The 24388-nt window shown below is 42.1% G+C and overlaps 1 protein-coding gene across 1 annotated transcript in view; it reads left to right on the forward strand.

The window, feature by feature from the left end:
* The window catches only part of nkain2 (sodium/potassium transporting ATPase interacting 2), a 135255-nt gene extending 111273 nt beyond the window's left edge, over positions 1 to 23982 (forward strand). Inside the window, exons 5-7 of the mRNA XM_033649332.2 lie at positions 107 to 167; positions 15075 to 15156; positions 21499 to 23982. Coding sequence (XP_033505223.1) covers positions 107 to 167; positions 15075 to 15156; positions 21499 to 21508 — 153 coding nt within the window. The 3' untranslated portion in view covers positions 21509 to 23982. The remainder of the gene's footprint in view (positions 1 to 106; positions 168 to 15074; positions 15157 to 21498) is intronic.
* Positions 23983 to 24388: the final 406 nt, after the last annotated feature.

Here is a 24388-nt window from a genome sequence, read left to right on the forward strand (position 1 = left end):
TTATCTGTCTGTCTGTCTGTCTGTTTATTTGTCGGTCTGTCTGTTTATCTGTCTGTCTCACACAAAAGAATAATCCCTCTGTTTCTGCTGCTCTTTTTGTTTCCAGTTGATGGGGTTCATCTACGCCTGCTATGTGGTCAAGCTCATTTCAGAAGAAGAGGATAGCTGTGAGTACACACACCCACACACATGGACGCAAATATTTTACAGCAGATCCTCCAGGGCTGAAAAATTAAGCCCACACAGAGGTGCTAAAACTGCAGTTCCTCGAATGGCCACTTGAGGCCAGCTCCTAAGGAGAGTCAGTTCTCACAGGAATGAGTCCAAAAACCCGAAAATGGGTTTGAGGTTAGATGCCTGACATAAGGGAGACGTGTGCAGCTGCAGACACATTGCATTTGTAGCGTACAAGACACACCCCTACAAACCATGCCCACTGTTAGTACAAGACAAATCCACCATTGTGACAGTAATCATTGACATACATGAGCATTTTTTTTATCCCATTTAACTGCATACATTGGCAAAGAGTGTATGAATGTGAGTGGAATGGAGGCATTTATTTATTTTTAATACTATTGTATTACTATTTATTACTTATATTTATATATCTGAGCCAGGTCTTTAAGTGCACCTCAATTTCGCTGTATGTTTGTACAATGATCTATCTGAACCCTGCTACAATGCTACACTGTAGTGGCTAAATATGAGGCCCAAAGGTATTAATAATCCACTTTATGATTCATTTTACACAAAGACTTGATTCACTTCATAAGTAACGAGATGTAACCCTAATGACCTTTTTAACCTAATACTTCATAGCTAGCTAATTGCTAACGTAGCATTTACGTCAGGGCTTTCGCTTCCGGGCCAAGGAAGCCACAGTACTCCAATTAAGGTCTGTGGTTAACACAAGCACATGAGACATTCACGTTTTGTTTTACGACAAATACATCAGCAAATACCACACTCGAGAATTTTGAAGCTTTTATGTGGCTTAAAAAAGACGATTGCTAACAAGTAGCTAAATGAGACTACAGAACGTCATCACGCCAAACACGGCTTTACAGCCTCCTTGTGGTGGTGACGAAGTCATGCGACTGTAGTGTAGTTTGTTTATAGCCTAATATTTGCTTTATGCTTCTGGCATTTACACTTCAAAAATCATTGAAGTGGTGTTAGTTTGTGATGATTTTTTTTTAATACTTTATTTATAGTTTTTCAAGTTTAAACCACATACAAAACACACAGACGAACAAAACAAACAAAACAAAACAAAGTGCCAGCCCACAGAAATGTATACAAAAAAACAAATATGCATGTCAGTTTACAGACTGATTCAAGAGTCCAGAAGTGGATTATACAGTCCAAGACAGTCCACAAAACCGAGACCAAGTTAGGTCAAGGAGACTATTAGTTTGTGATGATTATCTTGCTGAACATAACATGTAATCATCATTTACTTTTGTTTGCCACAGAGTTTATTGTCTGCAGTAATCCAACATCCAATGCAAAAATCCTATCATCTTTTTGTCAAGGGAACCAGGGCAAAGTTGACCTCTGGGTTGGCCTACAAATAAACATCATCCCTGCAGCACTTTGTAGACACCCATGATAAAGGAGAAGTCCGGTATTTTGCACTTTGGGCCCCATTTCTGGGTTGTTTATGATGAAATAGAGTGGCTAAGACTAAAATAGTGATGATTGCTCATTTTCAGAGAAAAAATGAGCAGAGCATGAGCAGAGAATATTTCATCATAAACAACTTAGAAATGGGGCTCAAAGTGCAAAATACCAGACTTCACCTAAGAAATGACCAACTTTACAGCAGAAATAAACATGTTTACAGCCTGGTACCAATAAACGTTTTTGGTGTTTGTTGCTAATTTCCTGTACAGGGGGTGAATTTTCAATATGACCTTGTTAGTAATGTTAATAAGACTTAAAGTTATGCATAAATAAGGGCGTGGCTGCTTCGAGTGACAGTCAGATCCAGTCCTCGCTCCTCCACAGCTTCACCCTCTCATCTAAGTACAGTCACTTCTTCCTTGGCTCCAAAAATCCAAAAAGCGACAGCCAGGATGTCAATGTATCATAAATGCTAGTGTGTGCAGCTCACGTTACAGCAGACGAACACACTGTTTAATCCATCCCTTACACTTTTGCTCTTGAGTTTTTTTGTTTTGGAAAGGTCAACAAAATGCACTGCTCTCCAAACTCCTTAAATGTCAAGTATCACTCTTAAAACACAATATGTGGAGGAATTCAAAGACCTGCTGTGTTTAGTTATGGTTGCTAAGGTGTGATTCAACAATCCCTGTTCAAGGGGACAGGGTTAGCGAACTGTCATCTTGGAATATATTTGATAAAGTAGGTTTCAGTTTGCGTGTCTGGTTCTCCTGAGTTAAGGAAGTAGTTTTCTCTTCAACCCTATCTCCTGGCTCGTCCTCTCGTTCTGTGTCCTTGTAATGAAGCAGCAGGTTTGAATGAAGCCATCTTGGACTGAGGGGATGTGCTGACACTTCGACAGAACTCAAAGTGAAACCTGTAGCCTCCAGATTTTGCAGCCAGGCTCATTCATTTACAGTGACATGCCGAGAAAGAGAGTGACGGATGAGGAGTGTTAGGTAGATTCATGCTAGATCAAAGTTGTCTTTCATTTATGCGTCTCGCCCACATACTCTCCACTTTAAACCACAGAGCAACAGTCACAGGGAGAATCTAACGGATGAGGAGAAAAGGACCAACAAAACATGTTCACCCGTCCATTCAGACATCATTATTCTTCATTCAGTCTCTTATCAATCCATCAATTCATCAATACAACCATGTTGATAGGGACGTGTTCAACACTGACTACCATTTAGTAAGCATTTACACAGTCTGAATAAATCACAGTTAAAGTCTAACACCAGTAACAGAGGAGCAAAATGAAGCAAATCAACATGTTAATTCTGCGATTGTTGTATTTTGAATGCAGCGCGTGTCTCTGAGCATTAACTTGAATGAGCCCATTTACCTGAGGCCGTCAGTTTAGTTATTCCATTAAAGTAGACGCAGCCCAGGATCAATACCTAAGCATGTCTTATTCAACACTGAATCGAGGATGGTGTTTGGTAACACATAAATATTGATAGGTGATAAATGCCGACTGGATCAGTAGAAATAGTTGAGAGAAGACCAGCTTTCCTGCTTTCCTTGTGCCCAGAGCAGATTGGGGAGTGAGATTGACGGGAAAAATGGGCTACATGTCCACGGCTATAGTCTCCTGTTATATTTGCTGGATATGTTTTTCCACAGCAGGGCAGGTAAAAGAAGTTTACCTGTTGGAGGTGAGCTGTTTGCAGAGGTGCAGTAAGAGCCTGTTGTCTGCAGCTCTTCATTAACATCTCACTGTGGCTGTTTCTGCTTTCACTCTTCCTCCCTGCCATATTATTAGACTTGTCTTAATTGAAGAAAAGCCGCTAACAAAGTTCCGCTAATTCAGTAATTAACACATTTTATTTCCTGTAGATCCTTCGAAATAAAAGTCCCCATTATTTTGTTATGTAAGAACTTTTATTGTGAAGCAGCAAAATAAGGAAATGTTGAGTTTTCCAGCAGCAACTTCACACAATTTCTGATACGGCTGATAGCGAACATGAAACAGTAAAATAAAACAGATATTTGAGGTAAAAACAGGACGCAGGAGAGAAACTAAACTCCAAACCACAGAGATTCAGTTTGAAGCTAGTAAAGTACTGAGAGCTGAACACAGAGACTTTTAAAAACACATTTTTCTCCTTTCCTGCAGACAGAGGTGAGGAGAGTCTTGCAACACACACGGCTTGTTTTAGGGGGAGAAGGGGGGTCGTTGGGGGTTAGCTGGGGCCGGCAAGACGCCACTGCTACCTGCTTGAGGGCGGGCGACCCGACTTTTGGACCTACTCAGTAGAAGGTCCATCTCTGGTGCAGCCTGGCATGGCCTACCCTGTAGCCTGACGTGCACCTCCCTAGAAATGTAACTACGTGTCGCAGTGATGCAGATTCCTATCTGTTTCTGTAAGCTGAAACCATTTCCGTCAGTGGAAACAAAGCTTTAATTTACTTTAATTTCACAGAAAAGAAACAATAAATTGTGAAGACAATAAACCCTCCACAAAAATAGCATTTTAAGTCTTGTGTGTGATTTGTCCTGGCTTCATATGAGCAGAGGAACTCTCTGCTGGTCGCTAGGCTAATTTATACAATGAAAAATGCCATAAGCTTGTGCTAATATTGTTAGCATGTTATATTTGTTTGGAAAACCTGCTTAGCCTGTTTAGTATGAGACAGTTGTTTTGTCAGTGAACCTTGTGAGTTGTAATGGAGCCAAATTCTGTAGCGTTACCTTTGTTAAATGTTGCTGTTGTTCTTGGCTTCATGAGCAGAGGAAAAGTCTGCTAGCCACTAGGCTAATTTATACAATGTAAAATGCCATAAGTTGTGCCAATAAAGTTAGCATGTTATATTTGTTTGGAAAACATGTTTAGTATGAGACAGTTGTTTTGTCGGTGAACCTTGTGACTTGTTATGGAGCTGAATTTTGTAACGTTACTTTTGTTAAATGTTGCTGTTGTTCTTGGCTTCGTATGAGTAGAGAGAAGTCTTCTAGTCGCTAGGCTAATTTATACAATGTAAAATGCCATAGACTTGTGCTAAAAACATTAACATGTTGTATTTGTGGGGAAAATGTGTCCAGATAAAGATAGGTGCTTTGTCTGTGAATGCTGCAAGTTATAGTGTAGCTATACACCATGTACACCACCGTGTTTAGAATCAACTAAACTTTACAGCACTTCACAGAAACCCCACTGCACATTATACATTTGCGGTAAAGTTTAGTTGATTTTTTTTGTTCACAACGGCATAGGCTATGGCGTAGGGTCTGCTGCACAAGTATAGATCCCCCTGAATGAACAAACAGATTAAACAGAGGAGCAGCTCTGTGTCTCTCTGAGTGTTGCTGGAAAACTTGTGAGTGGATGAGTGGGGCAGAGCTGTTAGAGAGGAGAAATGCACACTGGTATGCTTTATGTAACACAACTTGACCCTGTATCAATATAAATGGTGTTGTCTAAATTTATATCTTGCTTAAACATATATCAATGTATCTCACATAGTCGTTATATTGCTCAGTCCCAGTCAGCACCAGATACAATACTTACGTCTGTCTCTATAGGCTCTTCATGTGACAACACTGTGTTCAGTAAGGTCACAGATAAATATTAAATCATCATTACTGTAGTTTAAAAACAGTTAAAAGTGATGTAACACTGTATTTATCTCACTTTTATGGAGTATAATTGAGTATCAGGGGTTGTTTTGAGATAACACTGTATTTTAATAAGCTTTGTGTTGACAGGAAACCTAAAATGCCACTTGTTCCGTGTCTAAATAATTAATGTCCAACAGTTATTATTTGGCCTTTGCTCAACTGTTGTATTTTGGCCCTTGGCTCTCGATGCTGCACATTCCTGCCTGTTTTGCACCCTGAGAGAGAGAGAGAGAGAGAGAGAAAGAGAGAGAGAGAGTGAGAGAGAGGGAGAAAGAGCTTGTTGGAACTAAACAACAATTTCAAATCAGATAGAGCTGGAGGAGTATGCTGTGTATCCATGTGAGAGTTCATGTGCTTAGTGATATGTTGCTTGTTAAATCATTTTTATTTTCACTGCAACAACTGAAATCTCAGGGAGAAGATTAAAATTCATCAGTATGTTGTATTAAGGCCATGAAAACCTTCTTTCCCATTAGGCTCCTCACTTTGAGTGATGGAGTCATTCACGAACACATCATTTTCTGCCGAAAATACAGTCAGGTCCATAATTATTTGGACAATGATACAGTTGTCATCATTTTGGCTCTGTACACCACCACAATGGGTTTTAAATGAAACAATGAATACCTGCTTAAAGTGCAGACTCTCAGCTTTCATTTAAGGTTTTTTTCAAAAATGTAGTATGAACCGTGTAGGAATGACAACCATTTCTTCACACAGTCCCCCGACTTTAAGGGCTCATAAGTATTTGGACAAACTAACATAATCATCAATTAATTATTAATTAATTAATTGGGTGTTTTGCCCTCAGTTTTGGCTTCAGCAAGAGAAACGCATGCTCAATTGGATTCAGGTCAGATGATATGACTTGGCCATTGCAGAACATTCCACTTCTTTGCCTTAAAAATGTCTTTGGTTGCTTTTGCAATATACTTCAGGTCAATGTCCATCTGCACTGTGAAGCATCGTCCAATGAGTTTTGAAGCATTTAATTGAATCTGAGCAGATAATGGTGCCCCAAACACTTCAGCTTTCATCCTGCTGCTCTTGTCAGCAGTCACATCATCAATAAATACAAGAGAACCAGTTCCACTGGCAGCCATACATGGCCATGACATAACAGTACCTCCACCATGCTTCACTGATGAGGTGGTGTGCTTTGGATCATGAGCAGTTCCTTCCCTTCTTCCTTCTCTTGTCTTCCCATCATTCTGGTAGTTGATCTTTATTTTATCTGGCCATAGTATGCTGTTCCACAACTGTACAGGCTTTTTAGATGGTTTTTGACCAACTCTAATCTGGCCTTCCATTGTTAAGGCTAACCAATGGTTTGCATCTTGTGATAAACCCTCTGTATTTATTCTAGTGAAGTCTTGTCTTGCTTACAAGAGCAGCAGGATGAAAGCTGAAGTGTTTGGGGCACCATTATCTGCTCAGATTCAACCAAATGCTTCAAAACTCATTGGACGATGCTTCACAGTGCAGTTGGACATTGACCTGAAGCATACTGCAAAAGCGACCAAAGACATTTTTAAGGCAAAGAAGTGGAATGTTCTGTAATGGCCAAGTCATATCATCTGACCTGAATCCAATTGAGCATGCGTTTCTCTTGCTGAAGCCAAAACTGAGGGCAAAACACCCAAAACACAAGCAGGAATTGCAGACGGCTGCAGTAAAGGGCTGGCAGAGCATCACCAGGGAAGAAACCCAGCATCTGATGATGCCTATGTGTCCAACACGTCAGGCAGTCATTGACTGTAAAGGATTTGCAACCAAGTATTAAAACTGACTGTTTAATTGATGATTATGTTAGTTTGTCCAAATACTTATGAGCCCTTAAAGTTGGGGGACTGTGTGAAGAAATGCTTGTCTACACGGTTCATACTACATTTTTGAAAAAAAGCCTTAAATGAAAGCTGAGAGTCTGCACTTTAAGCAGGTATTCATTGTTTCATTTAAAACCCATTGTGGTGGTGTACAGAGCCAAAATGGCGACAACTGTATCATTGTCCAAATAATTATGGACCTGACTGTAGATCCGTTTTGTTTACATCACATGTTAGATTACTGTTTATTGACTGCAGTGAAGCGTTTACACCATAGCTCCCTCTGAGCTCGTCACAAAGCTCCAGGAGGTGGAATTAAACACCTCACTGTGCATGTGGATCCTTGACTTCCTGACAGGCAGACCTCAGGTGGTGAGAGTGGGCGGACACGCTACTTCCACCCTCATCTGTAACACCGGAGCACCCCAGGGCTGCGTTTATGGCCCCCTGCTGTACTCCCTGTAAACACATGACTGTGTAGCAACCTCCAACTCCAACAGGATGCTGACAACACAGCTGAGGTGGGCCTGATCACGTGTAACAATGACAAGGATGACCTGAAAGAAGAAGAGGACCTGAACCACTGGTGTCAGGACAACAACCTACACCTGGACATCAGAAAAATGATAGTGGAGTTCGGAAAGAAGCAAGGAGGGAACTCAGTGGAGACGATGGACAGCCTGACCTGGGCGTTGCGTACTGACACAGTGGTGAGAAAAGCAAGACCGAGACTATTTCACCTTAGAAGCCTGAGGAAATTATGGGTATCCCCTCAAATATTGAGGAATTTCTGCTCCTGCAGCATCAAGAGAAGCTTGGTACGGAAACAGCACCGAACATGAGTAGTTGCTCGGCTGAACTCACTGTTGGCCTTCCTGCCTAAAGGATGTTTACATGAGGCGCTGCAAGAATAAGGCCAGGAGAATCATAAAAGATCCCAACCACCCGGATAACTGCCTTTTCTCCCTGTTGAGGTCAGGAAGAAGGTGCTGGTTACACCAGGCCAGCACTGAGAGGTTCAGGAAGAGCCTCTACCCTCAGGACATCAGGATCCTATATGAAGACACTGCCTTAGACACCCCCACCTCATCCTCCAACCACCACCACTTCACCAACATCCCCAATCATACACATATATTGAAGGAATTAACAGGATTACATTTCACTCGAGTTGTATCTTACATGATTTCATGTGGCAAATAGATTGTTTTAGAGATTTGGGTAGTTTTCTTTTTTCTTAATTTAAATTAAGAACAATTTTGAACAATTCTCACAGCTCATCATAATTACAAAGTTTTCTGTTTTTCCCCTTTCTTCCTTTCGTCTCTGAAAATAAAGTAATGAAGCGATCAAATAAAGATAAAACATTTGTTATATGACTGTTAGTTCAAAGATGATATTAGTGGTTTGATAAATAGAATTTAACTTACAAAGGATATTTCAACCTATGAGAAAACTGTCATTGGTAAAAAAAAATATTAGGCAGGAAGAAATAAACAAAATAATTACTTGAAATAGATTAAAATAAATACATTCAGTTCAATTATTTCTTGGACCTCTTCACATATTCAAGCAAACCAGAGAGAAAAAGAGAGTTGTAAAAAATCTGTTTCATAGATCGTGATTATCTTTTAAATACTGGAAGTTTCTAAAGTTTCCATTTATACAGAGGTCATTGTATTCTACCAGCCTGGGTGGTTTTGTTTTTGACCTTGCTTTTGTCACTGGTTTGGAAAATAGCACAATGCAAATTTCTATGCACCAATCAGGGTTTAGCCATTTGAATCAAAGCATAATGACAGTTTTATGGTTGTCTGCTCACATTGTCAGCCCTGCCAAACGAATCTGATCAAACCACATCAACACATTCTGATAAACAATGCTAAATTATGTATATAAAATACCCAAAAATGTTCTTTCCAAACTTCTTCTTTAAAGTCATTCCTCATAAATGTGATGCGAAAAAACACGGTGCAGGAATACAAAAAATCTGCACGCAAATATTTCATGTGACAGCTACGTACACCAGGTCCATTGCGAATTACCTGCATCGCTGTTTTTCATTTTTTTATATACAAAAAAGAAAGAAGAAAAACAATAAGCATCTTCCTAAATAGTGCTTGTTTCCAATCCACTGAACAAAAACCTGTCCAGACAGAGAATAAAAGGGGCTACTGTTGCCTACATCAGTGGTTCTCAAATGGTCTGCCATTTTTGTGATAGCCACACATTATTATTGCAATATTCAACTGGGCCTGTACAAAAAGTTATGAATTAATTTTTAATTGACTCTATCGTATGTTGTGCGCACACCTTTCCTAATAAAGAGACAAACTCTACCTAAAGAATGTAATTTAATTGAATTTAATTTTGTTTAAAAAACCTTAACGGGGAGCCTGTTTGTTGTCCTTCATGCATGGGAATTATTAGTGTGTGACCCATCACATTATCTCACATTTTTTCCCATTTAAATGTGATATTGGTGCTTTGATGTAATTTTAAAAAGTTTTAAATGAATTCTTAAATGATTTCGTTGGATATTTCCAACTATTAATTAGTTGTCAATTGTTATTTGATATTAGTAAATAAAAACAAACAGATACGTTGTAGTAAGAGTGGTAACACCCGTTATAGCGATTATATTGTGCACAGATATAAATACAGGTGTGCCTTGAGATTTTAGCTTGCCCTTTGGTGCCTCGGGCACAAAAAATTTGAAAACCACCACCTAATAATTCATGAACTAATTGGACCCCAAATTTGATGCGAAGGCGAGCTGTTGCAGCTAGTCCCAATTTGTGTCCAACATTAAACGTTAGCAGCTGCTGGGCGTTTTTAAGCCATGTAATGTCCTTTATTTGGTTGTTGTGGTAGTCGTTTTGGTGTCTGTCATTACAATGTTGGGGGTTTAGAAGCCAATTGATAAGATCCAAGTTCCCATTCTGGCAGCAAGCAAGCTACGACCTCAAGGTATGATATTAGTTGGAACAAAGGATTTCAATTCTAAAATTCCAAAGGTGGAAATCCACTAAAATCCTGGGTCCATTGTAAAAATGGGTCCAAATTTTGTAGACGAAAATCTGTGCTTGGTGTGACACGGTTTTAGGCATAAATCTTTAATGTTGTAATGTTATGTTTGCCGTACGTCTCTCTGTCTTTCCCTCTTTTACTTTCACTGTCGTTTATTTCGTTGATTTGTTCTGTTCACACGACATCTATTGCACGTCTGTCCGTACATCCTGGAAGAGGGATCCCTCCTCAGTCGCTCTTCCTGACATTTCTACCATTTTTTTCCTCGTTAAAGGGGTTTTTGGGAGTTTTTCCTTATCCGCTGTGAGGGTCCAAAGGACAGAGGGATGTAAAAAGCCCTTTGACACAAATTGTGTTTTGTGATGTTGGGCTTTATGAATAAAATTGAATTGAATTGAACAAAGAAACACTTCAAGTTTTCAGCCGCTTCTACAAACTCAGACTGATTTCACCATCACCCATCATCAGCTAACCATCTATTCATCCATTTTCCAAGTGTTGGGGAGCTGGAGCCAAGCATGCACTGGGCAAGAGGCAGGGTACACAGTCACAGGGTTAACACATGTAGACAAACACATTCACCCTCACACTCACACCTATGGCCTATTTAGAGCTTCCAGTTGACCTCAGTTTTAAATCTTTTGGACTGCAGGAGGAAACAGGAGCACATAGAGACGGGGAAAGCATGCAGACTGCACACAAATGAGCGATAATACCATGAGCCACACGAGTGATTTTCATACTTCTTCTCAAGGGACAAATGTTATCAGACGGAATCAGGATTCAAATTGAGGTTCCAGGCCACTATTAAGCCTTAATGAATATGTACACAGTGGCAGTGTCATGTCACATGCATCATTTTCATGTGACAAGAAGACAATTTTCTCCAGAACGATTTTGGGATTCATTGTAATCCTGGCGTTGCCGAGCCGTGAGCCTTAATGTGGCTGTGGAAGAGCGCTGCGCGATAATGCAGTCTGGGAGACTAAACAATAATCAGGGAGCTTTGTGGGGAAATGTGCCTTGGGTGAAGAAGCTAATACTCACTGAGGACCAATGAAGATTTTGAGTTGCTGAGAAAGCTAATTACTCTCATAATTATTCTGTGCGCGCGCGCGTGTGTGTGTGTGTGTGTGTGTGTAAGTGTGTTTATAGGTGTGTGGTTGTGTCTGTGTGTGGGAGATTAATCATTATAGTGAGTCTTACCTGTCTCGCAGCTCCTTGACAGACAGATTCTTATCAGACGTACACACAAGAACAACACGTGTACAGATGCTACACACAAACTCCGGGACATCTGAGTCAATAGTAAACACTCACGACTGGAAAACAACCAAATACAACAGTCATTTAAAATAATTTGACTGTTAAAAAAATCAGCACATCTGTTCGTGTACACATCAGACTGCAGTCTCGCCTTACGAATAACATATCTGAATTTTTAAATTGAGCTGCTACAGTGTGATCGGCAGCCCAACTGACAGGGTTAGAGGCTCCATTTCCTCTCGCTTTCAAAGGGTCGAGCGCGGCACAAACTCTGCTGAGACTGTTTGACTGCAGCATGAATCAGCAGGACGCCCTCAGCGTTCACACCAGGCCGTTCCTCCACAAAAGGATCCACACAAAGAAGGAGCACATCCAGCACAGGCAACGTCTGCGCATCATCTGTCCGAACAACTGTAATGATCTGACTGATTGTAAAATATGATGGTACTGCAGCAGTCCAGGAAAACTGCTGATAGACAAAGAAGATCATCTGTTGTCCCGTCGTGTGGTGGAATCACAATTTCACATGAATGCATTAAGGGAGAGGTGAAAGTGGAAGAGGGGGATTAAGGGAGGAGTGTGAAAACTCAAAGCTAAGATGTGGTGGCTTATAATGAATTTTTAGAAAGGTATGTGAGGACAGATACATCAACCCATGGACTGGAGAGCAGTAGAATAAGGTAGTTACCACGGGCTCCGGTGCAAGCTAGTTACTAGCTATACAGCACACATACACCACTGGCAACTGTTTATAAAAATCCAAATTAATCTGATTGAGGGAGCTTTGCTATTTTTTTCCTCCTGTTTGTTTCTCTCTGGCACCATTTTTAAATCAATGTGAGTTCCTCGAACACAAGTGTAGTTCTGAGGTGGCAATCTGAATCATGTGCAAGCCCCCCACCCCACGGGCCCCAGTGCGACCACACTGCCCCTGGTATTGAAGAAATATGTCATATTAACGATTCCTTGTATAAAAGGTGTCATATGTTGACAGTGTTATTTTCAAATCGGCATCAATATGATGTATAAAAATGGCTGTATTTGCGCGCAAACTTTAGATTTTGGATTTTTTTCGCCTCAGCTCGCTAGCAGCCTTCGTCGGTTGGCTGAACTGTTTTAGTGGAAGGAGACAGTGGGAATCAGAGATAAACTATTTTTTTGAAGATTTAAATTTCCCACTAAAATAAGTGGGCGGTGTGGGTGGTGCACAGTGGTTAGCATTGTCACCTCACAGCTAGAGGGTTCCCGGTTCATATCCAGGGTAGGGTGTTCGAACCCCAGGGTGGGGGAGCCCTTCTGTGCGGAGTTTGCATGTTCTCCCCATGTCAGTGTGGGTTTCCTCCAGGTACTCCAGCTTCCTCCCACAGTCCACAGACATACAGGTTAATTGGTGACTCTAAATTGTCTGTAGGTGTGAATGTGAGTGTGAATGGGTGTCTGTCTCTGTAGCCCTTTTTAAACAGGAATTGTGCAAATTTGCAGGAAAGCCCAATCAGTCTTCTTTCAGCATTGGCAGTATAAAAACAAAATCGGGGAGTGCAGCAAAATGCCGCCTGCCTACTTTTGCTCATACAGAATGTGCCTTTTTCGGGGCAATGGGGGGCGTGAGCAAGTAACAAAACATGTAGCTCACCGTGTGACGTAACCAGTGACGTGGGAGGGAAGCCGCAGCTGGTCAGTCCTTCTGTGATTCTCTCATAAGTCGGCCCGTTCTTCACCATCCCCGTGATCTGACGGTTAATGGCCTCTTCGTTTGCGAGGGCAAGGAGGGCGTGCAATTCCTTGTCTCCCCAGTTACTCATCTTTACTGTGTCTGTCAGGTTTGTGTTTCCCTCTTGCTACTAGCTGCTCGCTAATTCCTGCTATCAGCTGTTTGCTGTTTATCCACCGCCAGTGGGTCGCACGTGTGGCGTCATCAACAGCTCCTCCTACAAGTAATCAACAGCCCCTCCCGTGGCGGAAGGCCACCTTGTTCTTTTTAAACCAAAAAGGTTCCGCCAATATGTCTACCCCTATGAGGCGGAAAATTGGGCACCTTGGATCAACTTGCCAATCTGGCTCTGTGTGTCTGAAGGCTCGCAGCTTGGCTGAAAATCTGGCAGTGTAAAAAGAGCTTATGTGTCAGCCCTGTGATAGTCTGGTGACCTGTCCGGGGTGTACCCTGCCTCTCGCCCAATGCCAGCTGGTATAGGCTCCAGCCCCCCCGCGACCCCCACAACTCCACCAGTTTCCCCTCCTTTTTCACAGAACAAGAGAACTTCGACTTGATCACGTTCTTGTGCCTCCCCGGAGTCTCCTTCATGCTTACTGCCTACACAGTTTGAGTCTTCTCTCTATGTGCTTGAACAAAGACTGAAAACTTACAATAATGTTAAACATGTTTGATTTTGTCGGAACGTCAAGACAAGAGAAAGACTTAAGACAGCTTGGACTGAGTTTTCTGACCTTACACCAAACAATCAACATCATGGGAGCGCCACAACTCTTGGAAACTCTCACGATTTTGTTGTAACATTGGAAATTTGTCTGCAACAGTGAAATCTCTTGAATAGTCTGTTGGTGTGAGGTCGCACCTAGCATGCTGAAAGCTAAGAAATGCTAAGATTATGGAAACCCCTGTATAACCACAAATTTTCGTTCTTGAATTTTGATCTTGAGAATGAAACAAACTCAATATAACGTGTTGATTGGTGATTTTTAGAGGTGCTTGTGTGCACAGACTAGCTCTTTCCTGTCTTAATGCTAAGCTATGTTAACCAGCTGCTGGCTGTAGCGTCATATATCACAGTGTGGTTTCGATCTTCTCGTCAAACTCTCAGCAAGAAAGTGTATTTCCCAAAATGTCAAACTGTTCCATGGGAAGCAGAGTTACAGCATTGTATTTACCATACTCATCATCATGAGATATAAAGATATGAATACACTACAACCCCATACATATTCATGTACGTAATTAATGGTGTTTTTAATAGATGCACGCACAAACTAATTAGTGTAATGAGTGCTGGAAATCAAATTGCTTTGGCTTCCACACGATGTTTGGACTCTCCCTGCTTGTTGCAGGCTCAAGGTATACTTATAGCTACTTTCATCTCTGCAGTGACAGCCAAATTCCACATTGTACTTGATGTTATGAAACCTCACTCAATAAATAAGAAAGTATGGTGCTGATCAAGGCGAGGAAGTACCCTTTTATGAGCTCTACAACATCAAAGTAAAAAAATATCATGGCTTCCTCTCTTCAAAAGTCCAGGCTCTCTGCCTCCGTCTGAGGAAAGCAGCAACCACCTGCTGGCAGCTCCTCAGCCGGGAATCTGCCGAGCCATCTTAGATAATTTAGGAGTTAAGAGTATTCTCAAGGCATAAATATATCGCCGCATAAGTCTTAGTCTTCCACCCTAAAAATAGCATTTGATTAGCATCGTAGAATTCTCATAGTCGAGGCCAAATTTTCGCTGCAAGCAGTTTCATGCCCACAATCCTGATTAGGTGGAAGAGCAGCGGCGATAGAGGCGGTGGTTCTGCCTCAAAATGTACTGTTGAGACCTCCGTAGGTGTAGGTGGCCTAATGTAGTGAATCATCTGTGGTGGGAGGTTCCCAGCTGATAACCACAAAGGCATATGCTCTCTCTAATTGGTGTTGTGTTTCTGTGCAGTTGATTTTATAGGAGGGTTCGACTCATACGGTTACCAGGGGCCTCAGAAGACCTCCCACCTTCAGCTACAGCCCATGTACATGTAAGTAAACTTAAACTCTCTCTGTTTATCTACATATCTGTCTACAGATGTCTTGTTTAAATGCTTGATGATGTTTTTGTCATGTACACTCTACATCAGTCTCAGGGCTTATTTATACTAAACTTTTGACACAGAGACGGAGATGGACCGAGCCTTCTGTACGTACTCTGCGTTCATGTCATCTGTATTTGTGCACGTTATCTGGATACAGACAAAACGGAGCAGTACCACCAGAGATCATGGGGGCAGCGTAGTGTAGTTCAAGTGAGATATGAATGTAGGAGATGAAGAATAAATTCTCCATCCATGCGTTGCAATGTTTCATAGCTGCACAGGCTGTCATCTGTAACACTTCCTCTGTTTAAAGGTACAATACTACAACCTCCTCCACAGTCACCTTGTTTGTTGTTGTGTGAAAATATGCCATCGTAAAGGAGGCGTGGAAATGTAAGGGTAGTGATGTTTACAATGTTTGAAAGGGACATGTCTAATTTTGTACGTAAAGAGAGTATGGGTATCCTTTCACACCTGCCCTGTTTGGTTTGGTCCAATCAAACTCAAGTTTGTTTGCCCCCAAAGTGCAGTTCATTTGGGCAGGTGTGAACACAGCAATCACACTCAGGTGCGCACCAAAACAACTGAATTCTGGTGTGGTTCGTTTGTAAAAAATCCTCCATCAATTACAACCCTATAACTAAGGCCCCACAAATTCAATGACACAGGAATATGTTAGCATGTTATGCAATAAGTTTAGGCTGAACAATGAATATATAAACAGCTTAACAGAGCTAAAACATGGAAATTACTATGAAAGTGATGTCGCTTACCTCTCCCATGGAGTACAACAGCAAAGGGAAGAGACATTCAGCATACATTATATTAGCATTTCTCCTCCATTGTTGGTGTTGTTTGGTGCTTGTACATGTAAAATGTGACAGTTGGTAGCCTGTTGTGGTAGCCAGTCTGTCCCACCCCTCTCCCACTGTGATTGGACAGCTGGGTAAAAAGTGACAGTGACAAATGCAGCGTTTTACCCAAAGCTCAGTGTTTTCCAACTTTTAGCAACCGAAAAAAAAAAAAAAGAAAGAAAAAAAAGCCAAACCTGCAGTGGTCAGCGCAAAATAGACGCTCAGTGCATTATTATGCTGTTGGTGTTTGTATCATAAGCCCTTTTTAGATAGGAAACCCAATCAGTCCTCTTTCAGCATTGGCAGTATAAAAACAAAATCGGGGAGTGCAGCAAAATGCCGCCTACCTACTTTTGCTCATACAGAATGCGCCTTTTTCGGGGCAATGGGGGGCGTGAGCAAGTAACAAAACATGTAGCTCTGTGTGTGACGTGACCAGTGACGTGGGAGGGAAGCCGCGGCTGGTCAATCCTTCTGCGATTCTGTCATAAGTTGGCCCGTCCTTCACCGTTCCTGTCATCTGACAGTTAATGGCCTCTTCGTTTGCGAGGGCAAGGAGGGAACGCAATTCCTTGTCTCCCCAGTTGCTCATCTTTACAGTGTCTGTCAGGTTTGCGTTTCCCTCTTACTACTAGCTGCTCATTCCTGCTATCAGCTGTTTGCTGTTTATCCACCACCAGTGGGTCGCACGTGCGGCGTCATCAACAGCTCCTCCCACAAGTCATCAACAGCCCCTCCCACAAGTCTTCAACAGCCCCTCCCGTGGCGGAAGGCTGCCTCGTTCTTTTTAAACCAAAAAGATTCCACCAATATGTCTACCCTACGAGGCGGAAAATTGGGCACCTTGGATCAACTCGCCAATCCGGCTCTGTGTGTCTAAACGCTCGCAACTTGCCGGCAAAACGGCCCAACATTCGCCGAAAATCTGACAGTGTCAGAAGGGGCTATAGTGTAAATACATGGTGATTCCATTGTAAAGAATTAACAAAATACCCTAGGCTCAGGAAAAATTGCCTTTTTCTTCGATTAGTCGAGGCCAAGCTGTCGCTGCAGCAGCACTCTTTCTCATGTGTTGCTGCTGTTCTTTTGTGCTGTTAGGTGTCCTTCTTCTTCCTTTTGCATTTAACGGCAGACTAGATCACTTATATGTGTATATGCCGCCTCATCAGGTTTGGAAGAATTGCTTCCCCCTGTACCTATGGTACTGTAAAAAAAATGAGTACCATCATGTCTTCAGAATTTCAGCATTTACTTGTTACTGAAGTATCTGTTCTCATGATATCTCAAGTCGGTATAACTTAACCCCATTGGTAGAAAGTCATTGTAAACAGGAACCAGAGCAGAACTCAAATACAGCAATACATTGTCTTTCCTCTTGGTCTGGACCAACTGAAGTGAAAACTAAACTACAAGTGTGAAAGCACCCTGAAATAATAAAATAACATATATTGTGCAAAATAGAGATTCCTCAAATCCACTCCAGATCCTCAGACCCTCTTAAACTCACCCCACTCTGAACTGCATGGTGTGTTTGGGGACTAATTTTTGTCTGTGTGTGATATCTTGTGTTCTGCAGGGAGGATAACATGAGCACATTCTAGCTGTATCAGCATAAGGGCTTATCATTTATCAGCCCAAGGTCTCATCAGTTATCACTGTTGTAGGGCTTTTATCACTCCCCTCACACGTGGCAAATAAAGGTGGGGTGTGTGATGAAAGCCGCTGTATCCTTGATGTCACTCTCGTTGAAGCTGTGTTTCATTATTACCTATTTTGTCCAAATCAACTGAAAAAGGAGCATCCTGTTTTTGTGATGTGGAAGCTTTTATTCTGTACCTCCCTGCAGGGCAGATTGTAGATTATATAGCGATTTCCAGAGACTCAAACCTCAGATTACAATTTTGCGGAGATCCTCAGCTATTCTGAAGCCTGGAGAGCCAATAGGATAACACAAAATGAGTCTGAGTGCAGGCTCAGACAGCCCTGCATCAATCTTGCTGTCTCAGTTTGTTCCGTGGAAAGCGCCAAGCGATACAGCAAAAGCTTACACCACTGTAACAAACAACAATACCGAATAATGGTGATTTGGCTGATGTGCGCCAGACAGGTGATCAATAAGTGTTTTTATTAGAGAAAAGAGCCGCAGCGAATTAGAGAGAGAGATGCAGACGGATGGAGAGAGAAACTGAGATCAAGATGGGAGAGAGACGAAGAGAGAGAGAAGAGAAACAGAGTGATGGATGAAACGTTGGACTAAACAAAGAAGAAAGGCAATAAAGGGCCATTCTGTAGTTTTATATGTCCCCTGTGGAAGTCATAACACAGATCATAAATCATCGACCCCCAAGATAATGGCTGCACACACACACACACACACACACACACACAAAAAAGCACCCGAGCATGAATACACATATCTGCGCACACACAGATGCAGGCACCAACTCATGAACACTGCGCACACAGAAACATTCAGACACACACAGTAAATGTGCTGATAGACATGTTGTGCTTGTATATTAATGCACTCACACACACACTTATAGGCACACGCATTAATGCACAAACACACACATGCACAAACATCATCAATATGCTATCATTGTTCCCCAGCTGTTGTCCCTTCACTTTGGTGTTTATTGGCTCAGGCCAGAGGGACCAATAAAAAAGCATCAGCTGTACCGTCCTAGTGGAAATCTCTCACACCCCGCCACCCTCACACACACACACACACACACACACACACACACACACACATCTTCACAATAATTAACGCCTCCAGAATGCTGTGGAAATATGCATTTCTTTGCAAAGAATAAAGATGAACTTATTTTTGACCTCGAAACACACGTGTTCCTCCGTGTGCTTTCATGTGACTGTAAGAGAGTTCAGTATAATCCCAAAAAACCCATCATAACAATAATAATACACAGCTGAAATATCAAGTTCTGACTGTAAATGTCATTTTTCTCACAATTAATCTTTTGTTTTGGCCTGTCATGTTGCAAACTCACAATTAAGTTCTTTGTTTCACTTTTATCTGTTTTGTTTTGTTCAGAACTCAAATTATATTAGTAACTTATTAAATGTTGACCATTAACTGGAATCCAGGAGACTGAAATATCAGTGCTATAGCAGGAAGGTTCAGTGTGTAGGATTTGGGGGCATGTGTTGGCAGAAATGGTATAAAATATTCATAACTGTATATATTCTTTTTATATAATCACCCAAAACTAAGAATCGTTGTTTTTTTATTACCTTAGAACATATGTGTCAAACTCAAGGCCCGCGGGCCAAATGTGGCCCGCCACGTCATTTTATGTGGCCCGCGAGAGCTTAAAAGGTCTGATTGTCTAAAAATAAATAGGTCAAAAGCGTGATTTGACCAAAAATTACATTTCCCACAATGCATGTCGATTATGTTACCCGCGAAGTGACGGCTTCCCGCCACTAGACGGCAGTGTTTCCACATCATTAACATGATGTATATTTTTAACACATTTAAAATTAAAGAGTAGTTACATTTATTTTACATTACATTTGGTTACATTTAGTTACATTTATAAGTTACATCTGGCCCTTTGAGGGCAGCCATTATGCTGATGTGGCCCTTGGTGAAAATGAGTTTGACACCCCTGCCTTAGAACGATCCGTTTATATCTACATATGGAATAGGGTCTTTTCCACGGTGTCCGCCATGTTGTTTCTACAGTAGCTCAGAGTGGACAAACCACTGGCTCTAGATGGATCAGTGCTAATTAGCCACAACTACATCAACTGATTCTGAGCTTGAACCAGGCCCTGCAAAGCATAGTTCTTCAGTAGTTGGCAGTATAGGCAATGATTTTCCCACTGCTGTAATCTGCCAGTAAACAGACTAAAAGAAGTAGAGATTGCGACCTGGAAACAAAACAAAGTTGGACACGCAACCCATCTATGAGAGGACAACAGAGGGAGGACCTCGGGAATTTATTTCCATAGGTTTTAATTTGTTCTTTCATAACAGCCAGTATTGCTTTTAAATTTTAAAATGTATCTGTTGCTGAAACTCGGTGTTGCTAGTGTTCTTGGCCAGGTCTCCCTCGTAAAAGAGATCTCTGATCTCAATCAGACAAGCTGCTATCCGTCTGTTTGTTTGGGTTTAGTGCCAGTGCATCATTTTGTGCTGCATTTCGATTGGTTGGTTAGTAGACGTAGGTTGTAACAGCAGTCACACAGTGAGATGGTCATCCCAAATTTTATCCCAGGCTGTCTTTTATCGCAAAACCATGACAACGGCTATCCTTGAACCTCTCTCATTGTGTGAAGTAGGACCACCGCCACGGAGCCACAACCAAAGATATCGCCATGTTTCTTTTACGTTACCCATCTTTCGTCTGGGACAGCCCAAAATCGCACAGTATATACTGGGCTTAAGATAAAAGGTGCAGTAAGTAAAGGCATGTTAGAACTGTGCTAATAGTTCCCTCGAAGAGAGAATATGCAACTTACTCAAGTGACAGCAACAGCATTGTCACATAAGCATAATGCCCACCTTCTGGTTTCCTGGGGCAGCTTTGGCTAAGAGGTAGAGCGGGTTGTCAGACAATCGGAAGATTGACTGGTTTATCTCCAGCTCGTCCAGTCTGCATATCAAAGTATCATTCGGCAAGATACAGGACCGACCCAAACCCAAATTGCTCCCGATGGCTGTTCCATCGGCGTGTGAGTGTGTGTGAGTGATTACTGAGTAGGAGGTGGCTCCATGTATGGTAGCCTCGACCACCGGTGTGAGAATGTGTGAATGTAATGTGGCTCTTTGAGTGGTCAGAAGACTAGAAATGTGCTTTACAAGTGCAGTCCATTTTACCATTTACCCTCCCAGGTTAACACCATCAACTCTGTCAGGACTGTTGGCGCTGTTAGCGCTGTTAGCTGCCAGCCACCTCCATGTTGAAAGCCATGTGCAGACAACCTGAATCAGACTCTCAATCATAGATACACTCTGAGTGTCACATACAGCTGCTTCAAAGCACTGTGTCAATAATCATATATTTATATTTTTAAGAGCATTCTTTCTTTCTTTTCTTGTCTTTGCTCTTAATAGTTTGGGGTGAAGTATCAAAGTCAGTGTACCCATGTGGGTGCTTTCAAGCTGTCTCCTGAGTGTTCTCTTTTATAAAACACACAGACAAGTGCCTCTGATGTCCTCATTGAACATCATGTTGTTCAGCTTATTTGCCGGAGTGAATTACTTTAACAAGGACGACGCTGAGCAAATGCACTGCTGAGCATTTAATCATAAACCTCTTAATCTTTACTGTCCTCAATTATACCTCAAACAGCTGCAGCTGAGGAGGTTCACATAAACATTTACCTTTAAATCTATACCGAAGCAGTAAAAAGGGGATTCAGTCAGTGTTTTGTATAACCCTCTCCTCTCCTCTTCACTCAGGTCGAAGTAAACCCAGGAGCTACTCCCGGAGCGCTGCCTTACCAATCACCACTGCTTAACATCCTGCTCCTACTACTCAGACTGTCTCTTGATAAACAACAACAAAGACAAGTAGACAGGATACAGAAGATATTCTGCGTCTCAGCCTACAAATCCCCTCTCTAGTACTTGGTCAGATTGCCTCTCTGGTCTGCTGTTTATAACCGAGTCAGGTCTGTTCCTGATGAAACACTGGCCTCGTGTGGCTGAACATGGCAACTGCAGGACATGTGAGCAACACCAGTCCATGCAGCTTCTATAACAGCTGCTGTTTTTTTTGTCTCTGATGGACACAATCAGGAGTGGAAGACATGCTTCCTCTTGTGAGGTTGGGTATCTGCATTGTGAAGGAAAACACAGGGATGTAGAGAAACCCACTGGAGTTCAGCCCTGTTTCTTCAAGCTACTGCAGACACGTGCAGGTATGCCTGACCAAAGAGTTAAAATAAAACAGAGACACATCGTCATGTATAAATAGAGCCTGTTTAACCATCTCTGGAACTTTCTGCTCTCTGTGCCTGACACATCAGACACTGGACTTCCAACCAGACCGACTGAGCATCATTTAACAACACTACCGATACAGGAATGTCAGACATCTTCTTTTTTTCTAAGGTTACTTTTTGGTGCGTTTGGACTCTTGTTGCAGCAAAGACGGGAGCTCGAACACAATTTTATTCCGTGGTTTCATCTGAAACGTTGAATGTCAAACAACAGCTCGACATGTAGATTTACATACCTTCATTCCACATATGCATGTGTATATGAGACACACACATTCACATAGACAGGCATTCAGTAATGCATATGTGAATCCACACATGCATGCACAAACACACACGCACACACACCCATACACACACACATAACAGATGTATTAACGTTTTTACTACTAATGTGAATCTTAACAATGTTTACAGTAGAAATCAGTCTGCCGGACAGAAAGACTGAACGCCTGACAGACAGGCGGACTCTCTAGCTGCAGCATCCCAAAGGCCACGGGGTGTTTTCTGCCATATTAATACAGACGGGACAGCTGTTCCAGATGTGTCTCTTGCTGTCTAAATATTTTGTCTTCCATCCAAGACAGAGCAGTGGAGGTAGGTAGAGATAGAGACAGAACACGACAAAGAAAACAACCCCAGAAGAGGCAACAGTTTCCGCCTCAGTCCTTTTGTAGCTCTCAATGCCAAGCTTCAGTCGTCACACATCTCTGTCAGCAAGCAAGTTTTCCCTTTTTCTTAATTATAAAAAAAGGCTGGAGGCCAGATCAAGTGCCCAGTCAGCCCAATCTACAGCAGCCACCTCTTCGCAAAGGTTCAGTGTGTAGGATTTATGGGGATATTTTGGCAAGAGTGGGATATAATAAGAGTCGTCGTGTTTTTGTTTCCTTAGAATGAGCCGTTTATGTCAACATAGGGAGAGGTCATAGATGTATTAAAAGACCTAGATGCAGCGTTTGAGGGGCACATGAAGCCAAAAACATTCAACTACCGCATATAAAAATTACCTGAATGATTGGTGCTGCTTCTACATCATCGGGCACAGAGAGCAGGTGCAATGGAGAATTTCAGTGGTTGAGCTGGCGGCACAGCGGTATCCTTAGAGCAAGAGGGTTCCTGGTTCGACCCCTTCTGTCCCCGTGTCAGTGTGGGTTTTCTCCAGGTACTCCAGCTTCCTCCCACAGTCCAAAGACATGCAGGTTAACTGGTGACTCTAAATTGTCCGTAGGTGTGAATGTGAGTGTGAATGGTTGTCTGTCTCTGTGTGTCAGCCCTGTGATAGTCTGGTGACCTGTCCAGGGTGTACCCCGCCTCTCACCCAATGTCAGCTGGGATAGGCTCCAGCCACCCTGCTACCCCTAACAGAACAAGCAGTTACGGAGAATGAATGAATGAATAATTGTGCTGGTTACTTACGGCTGGCTCTAGATAGGGCCATTTGTATTTTCGTGTCTGCCACCGTAGCTAGCAGCCCCTCCATGAGGAACAAGTCAGAAATACACAGATTTCTTAAATGTGAAACTGCTTTATTCAATGTTTTTAGAAGTTTAAATCACTGTGTCCGTTTGTTTAGAGGTCGAGACCTCTGTGGATAATTCAGCTCCTGGTTAAAACCTCCTGAACATCCAGATCTTAAATTGTCAGAGAATAAAGGTGAGGATAGATTAGCAGGTGCTATGCTAGCGGCCCATCTCTGACATGCCAAAGCCACAGTAGAAACACTGATTGTTAGCGTAAAACTGCTTTATTCGTTGTTCTTACCGGTTTTAATCACCAGGCCCATTTGTTTAGAGGAGCAAGAGATCTCTGAAGGAATTCTAACCAGGAGAAGTTTAAGGTTGTTGCAATCTGCAATCCTCACCACTAGATGCCGCTAAATCCCCCTAAATCTCACACACTGGACCTTTAATAACAGAAAAACTTCACAAGCATAAAGAGAAAAGAATCACCTTTCACAGTAATGACAATCACAGTCAGTGGCCTGAATCTCTTCATGGATTGTACCATAAAATTATGGCAAAAAGCTGATAAAAGCCTGTCATCGCCGTGTGGGAATAGAGAAGCTTCAAAGTTAGATTATTTGAGTAATTATTTGTTGTTTTGAGTGATAACTGCATCCCCAAACCACTGGTGGATGACAAAGATTGGAACGAGAAGGAGAAATGATACGACAGAGGCTGAATCTCCGATGACACTCCCCTTCGCCTGCAGACTAACGAGGACAAAAATTGTACCAGAGGGATGCCAGAGTCTCATCGGCTCCCCTCTCTTCACCTCACCACTCGAATCCTAATGTTGAAAGTGCCAACTATATCACCACACGGACATCTGTAGAGCCTGGTGTCAGG

The sequence above is a fragment of the Epinephelus lanceolatus genome, chromosome 13 (genome assembly GCF_041903045.1).
Source record: "Epinephelus lanceolatus isolate andai-2023 chromosome 13, ASM4190304v1, whole genome shotgun sequence".
Classification (NCBI taxonomy): Eukaryota; Metazoa; Chordata; class Actinopteri; order Perciformes; family Serranidae; genus Epinephelus; species Epinephelus lanceolatus.